The following is a 5,344-nucleotide window of genomic DNA, read 5'->3' on the forward strand; positions in this document are numbered from 1 at the left end:
TCAACAAACAGAACCACAAGAGGGCTCCAAGTGGCATTTTATTAGTCACCCAACAGCGACTCATGTTTTGTCTGATTCACTTACAAGTTACAACAAAGGCAGAGGATACTGAGTACAGTGGCCATCTAACTAGAAATCTACAAGGATTAACTATGTACCTCTGTTAGTAAATGAATTCGCACTGAATCAGGACCATCTTGCTTCCAAAATGAGGGCAGGTGCAGACTCGCAGGAAGATCAAGCTGACAAGTGTCCAGGGCTACTGGGAAAAAAAGAGGTTAGCATAAAAACAAACTAAAGTGTCTAACAAAAGCAACAACAGCAGCAAACTGCTGATATTACTTACAGCAAGGGCTGAAAGAAGCCCTTTGACCTGCACGCTGACGGTAACAAATGACGAACATAATGAGTCATTGCCGCTTTCCTTTAGATTTTACAGAGGCCCACTGAAAATGGTTGCAGTTAGCTGCTGGATTTGATGAAGGTCCCTGTAAATATAGAAACATGGTGGTCACTCTAAAATATCGATTGTTTACATCCTTCTACAGAAATGTTCAAAATCTGCACAGCATATTATGACTGTTCCTCTTATATGGGCTGAGTACGAAACTCTGAAGTTAAAGTACCTGAGCACGGCCACAGACATAGAATTGGCGACCAATATTGGAGCCCTTCTTCACAGACCTTGGAATGCAAGGTTCACGATGTCCTTTGCAAAGTGGTAGGGTCATCTTCATTCTCTGTTGTATTCTTTGCCACTCCAATGTTGCAACATTACAGTTGTCAGTTGAAAGTGAACATGATATAGAGCTGTCCTGATCTACTTCAGCTGCAGCTGTACACTGAATGTTCTCCGGCAGACTATCATCCTTTGGATAACATAATTCATGCATACCAGGTACTGTATCTGCTGCACTAACTAAGCTATTGATATTGGCATCCTCTGCCCTTGTCTCTGGTCTTCGAAAAAATGATTTGATTGTTGGCTGTGAGGATATATTATGTTTGTTCTTCTTGTTTGACATAGACTTGATGCTAGAAAAAGAAGCTTTCATACCATGTGATGCCAGTAATGTTGCATTACTATTTTGGGAGTTGCCGCTTGGGCCTTCATGTATCCAATGATCAAGATTCCTTCGCTTTGACGTAGAACTAGGAAGGTCACCACCTTTAGAAAACTCGGTTATACCAGTTGGTGATTCTTCCTTGAATATACTTTTGCTTTCCAGGTCATCAGTACAGCAGCTTTCATTTGCTTGATCCTGGGACATATTTAAACCTGGGCCACCTTCAACTTCACAAATTTTCCCTTTACTGAGGAATGATACTGCATGTTGGAGTAACACAATTGGTCAGTATGATATGTACTACAACTGGTATTCCTTGTGCCTGCAAGTACAGTCCTTTACATAAGACCAGGAGTTGTTGTGTTACCAAGTATAAGCAAATCGCAGCCTAATATAAAATGAACAGTAAAACTAATCTATCATTTAAGGGGGTGTATCACAGCCTAATATAACAAATCGCAGTACAGAAATATTAGTTAGTTGGCATAATGAAGGGCAGTGTTGTCTGAACAAGGTATGGTGTGGAAACTAGAAACTCTAATCAACTATTGTAAAAATTCAAAATTCAATGGTGAATAGTATGGAAGTTAATTTGCATAAACTCATATTGTTTATATCTTATCTACTGAAGTAGTTAATGTGCATGTACACTTGTCTTGAAGTGAATAATCAAGCCAATCATGTAGTATCCAACCAAGGAGAGAATTCCTTCATGTGAATATTATAAAATACAGACAGTTGCTTACAAATATAAGGGAAGAAATAAAAGATATTTTCAGTGGGTTGTCAAGTAAAATAGCTAAAGATAGTGTTCACAGGTAACAAAGTATAGGAGTAACAGTCATGCATGTGATGGGAAGCTAAGTCGCCAAGTTTGGCTACGTTAGCAGAATGACAATATAATACCCTGGTTTTAGCTTTGTATACTGGAGGGTTAGAAATCAGTACATGGCATGGAAAATGTTACATGCCACAAATATTGCATACCTATACTCTGTTGCCGTCCACGGATTTCTGGCAGATACCTTGCAGCTGATGATGGGGTATTATGGACTGGAAGTTCAGGTATTCCATTCAATATAATATACACTGGAATATGATCAGAACCTTCTAGTTTACTACTTCTCCCTCCTTTCCACCTGTTGACAAAACAATAGTGAGCATATCTTGTATGTTCTCCACTTTGCTGTCGGAAAAAGAAGTGTTCACTTATTTACTTTGAGATAGTTTCCGTATCCCCACTTCTTTTGAAATGATTCATTATCTCGCAATCCTCCACATGGCAGTGAAAAATGCTATGGTTGTCCACAGAATTGCAATTATGGAAACAGGAACCAGAAATTAGAATGTGATCAATTCTAGAACCATAATTGTATTCTTCAGCTCCAACTTTTTGATTAAAACAAGTATAAGCTCCAGTCCTGCATAAAAGAAATGCACCAAGTCATGCGGTCATAGTACTGCTTACATTTCTGGGGACGTACCCAATAGTGAAATATGTATTTACACCATGGGCATGGACAAACTAAAACTAGTATACCAAACTTACGAAATCAAGAGTAGAATAGGTTGGAGTGGCACATATGTAAGCAAGTAAAAAAGAGGACTTGCAATACCTTTCAGGGTGTTTTGATCTGAAAGCATCAAAAAATGGACCATCATTCTCTCTTAGCATGGACCTCAGCCATTCCCGGAACCTTGAATTGTGAAAAGGATAATTAACTAGCTATTGTTATTCCTGAGTGATTCCATGATTAAATTTATTTTAAAGAGAGCAGACAAATGCAATCATCACCAGCTGAAAGCCTAGTACAAAACATTAGTTTGAAGCCTTGCTGTATTCCATTGTTACTAACAATTTCTATTTTTCTACTGAGCTTGGAGCCTTCACCTAGCAAGGCATATCAAAATTTTATAGAAGAAACCAAGGATATATGTCATGTACTTTACAGGGAGCATACTTGCATTCATGGAAAGCTGAAAGCAGACTGCAAACCATTAGTTTGAAACCTTTCTTATGGAAATTAGTTCGAAGCCTAACTGTAGATGTTATCAAGAAATTCTACTGAGCTTGAAGCCTTCATGCAGAAAATGTATCCAGTTATTATAGGAAAATGTAGAGAAGATATAGGTCGGTGTCATGCAGCCTGTGGATAGGATTCCAGTTAAAATATACTCTGTTCATATATAAAAAGATATCATAGGTGACCCTAGAGATATCCGGGTAAAAAACTATACATCTCATAGTTTTGTGAGATACAGTTGTTTCTCATGCTTTTGACCGGTTCAATCACAATATCCTAAAAGACCTCTTGAATTAAAATAGCAACAAGTATTTTAGTGAAATTTGCGCAGAGAAAAATATCACCAGAGCATTTACATCATTTTTTAATGAAACAACTGGTCATCTCTACAGAACTGGTGAGCTTATTTGTTTAATTTTCATTTGCTAAAAATATGCAGCTCAGAAAACCTTTCCCTGCATAACTCCATTGCAGATGCAAACAAATTGCAATAAAAGGAAAAGAAAGGGAGCTTACATTTGCTTCTCGAATCCAGGAGGGGCGTCACACCTATCTATAGAACCAGGAGCAATATTCAGATCTCCAACGATGAAAACTCTCTTCCCCAGAGCCAATAGGTATTCCCATCGTTTCTAGAAGATTTTTGGAAGAAGGCAGTTTAATAGAAGTTATTAACTAACCTAACATGATCTTACAACCAGCAGTATACTAACTGAGATATACATAAGTACCTGCAGTATCTTGTAAAATAGTAGCTTAAAACGAACTCTTTCTTCATCATCTTCGCCAATGGCTGGGCCATATAAATTAAAAAGAACTACACAGATAGTGTGATGCATGTCATCACATACAGAGAACAAATCAGATATGTGACAAAAAAATATTGACTTATTACATGGAAGTCATGAAGTCCTCCTTTCCAGGCAAGAAGTGGCTTACCAAAATGTCCATGGTCAGTGATTATACATCGCCCCTCATTGTCCAGCCTGAGTAGCTCCTCTCTTGTTATTTCACCAAGACCTTCCTCTTCCACAGGCATTTGAAGTACAAAATCCCCAATAGTTTCACTGTCTTTTGCAGAGCCCTGAAATCCAGCAAAGCCTTCTTGAGCTGCTACTGGCAACGCAACTTCCTGACTGGAGAATGCCGATGTTACCCGGCAAAATGTTGCTACACCTAAAATACATAAATTAATCAACAAAAACAGGATGAAGCATTCAGCATAACTTTAAACAAAAACAGCCGATCAGAATACTCGGATGAATTAACATGAGTTAAAAGCGACTCACCGGAGTATGCTCCACGCCCTCTCGAGGTACGATTGCACGAAATAAAAGCCTCGTATCCCTCCGCCATTATGACATCCCCAGACAAGTCCTGCCTCGACAGTTTCGTCTCCTGAAGCGCACCAAACATTGATACGGTCAGCTGAAGCGAGTCACGGGCTTAACCCTACTGATTCTAGTAACTGAACTGTGTGTTTCAATGAACACAGATCAAGCAGCAATGCCTAGTGATACAATGCAACCATGGTGAATCCACATTTCATGGAGCAAAAACTGTATGATCGATTACATAATTGCGAACAAACTGTAGTGAGTGAAGTAGTAACATTTGGCAAGTAGCCGCACGAAGCTAAGAGCTAGGGTTCAGACATATGATAGCCTAAATGGCAGATTGGGCGTATAGGTTTGGTGGTGGGGAGGAGGGGATCAGCAATCATCCGGACCTGGAAGCAGATGATGTCGGCGTCGAGGGAGTCCAGGAGGCGGCGGAGCGAGCCGTGCTGCGCCACCCGCGGCCGCAGCCCGTTCACGTTGTACGTCACTATCTTCACCATCCCCGCCGCCGGCGGGAGGCAGAGGCTCTCGAGAACCACGGCAGATTCGACCGGGGCGCTCCACGCTTCTCCCACGCGGACGCCGAGAACGAGATGGCCGGTGATTCGCGTTGCGGCGGCGAAATGTCCAGTCCCGGCCCGCGCCGGCGGCGGCAGTGAGCCCAATCCGGCGGACCGCTTAGGCTTGCTTACGCCTCACGTGCACCGTCCGATGCGAGCTTCATCTGAGCCCGTGCTCTGTTTTTGCATCCAACGCTCACACGGGAAAACAAAATCAAAAGTTCAACGAAGGAACATATTGGAAAAAAACGTAATCCAACATATTTGAGAAACTCACTATTTTTGGAACGTGATATGCACCTTTGACCAGTACTTTTTGTTTTGCGAGTAGAATTCAAAAGTTTTCATGCAAG

The 5,344-nt window shown here is 40.8% G+C and overlaps 1 protein-coding gene across 3 annotated transcripts; it reads right to left on the minus strand.

The window, feature by feature from the left end:
• LOC124657884 (DNA-(apurinic or apyrimidinic site) endonuclease 2-like) lies at positions 1-5,075 on the minus strand. 3 transcript variants are annotated; one of them, XR_006988912.1, is made up of 11 exons: positions 4,821-5,075; positions 4,381-4,489; positions 4,031-4,267; positions 3,823-3,908; positions 3,608-3,723; positions 2,684-2,764; positions 2,285-2,488; positions 2,055-2,206; positions 627-1,327; positions 347-488; positions 1-259 (listed from the first exon to the last, which is right to left on the minus strand). XR_006988912.1 is itself a non-coding variant. In XM_047196360.1 (10 exons), exons 1-10 carry the CDS (start codon positions 4,929-4,931, stop codon positions 411-413), a joined length of 1,875 nt encoding a protein of 624 aa, XP_047052316.1. In that variant the 5' UTR covers positions 4,932-5,075; the 3' UTR covers positions 1-410. The 3 variants fall into 3 exon arrangements, 1 of the variants encoding a protein (XP_047052316.1); XR_006988911.1 differs by having other exon boundaries at positions 1-262; XM_047196360.1 differs by having other exon boundaries at positions 1-488.
• Between the last annotated feature and the right edge of the window lie 269 nt (positions 5,076-5,344).

The sequence above is a fragment of the Lolium rigidum genome, chromosome 5 (genome assembly GCF_022539505.1).
Source record: "Lolium rigidum isolate FL_2022 chromosome 5, APGP_CSIRO_Lrig_0.1, whole genome shotgun sequence".
Lineage (NCBI taxonomy): Eukaryota > Viridiplantae > Streptophyta > Magnoliopsida > Poales > Poaceae > Lolium > Lolium rigidum.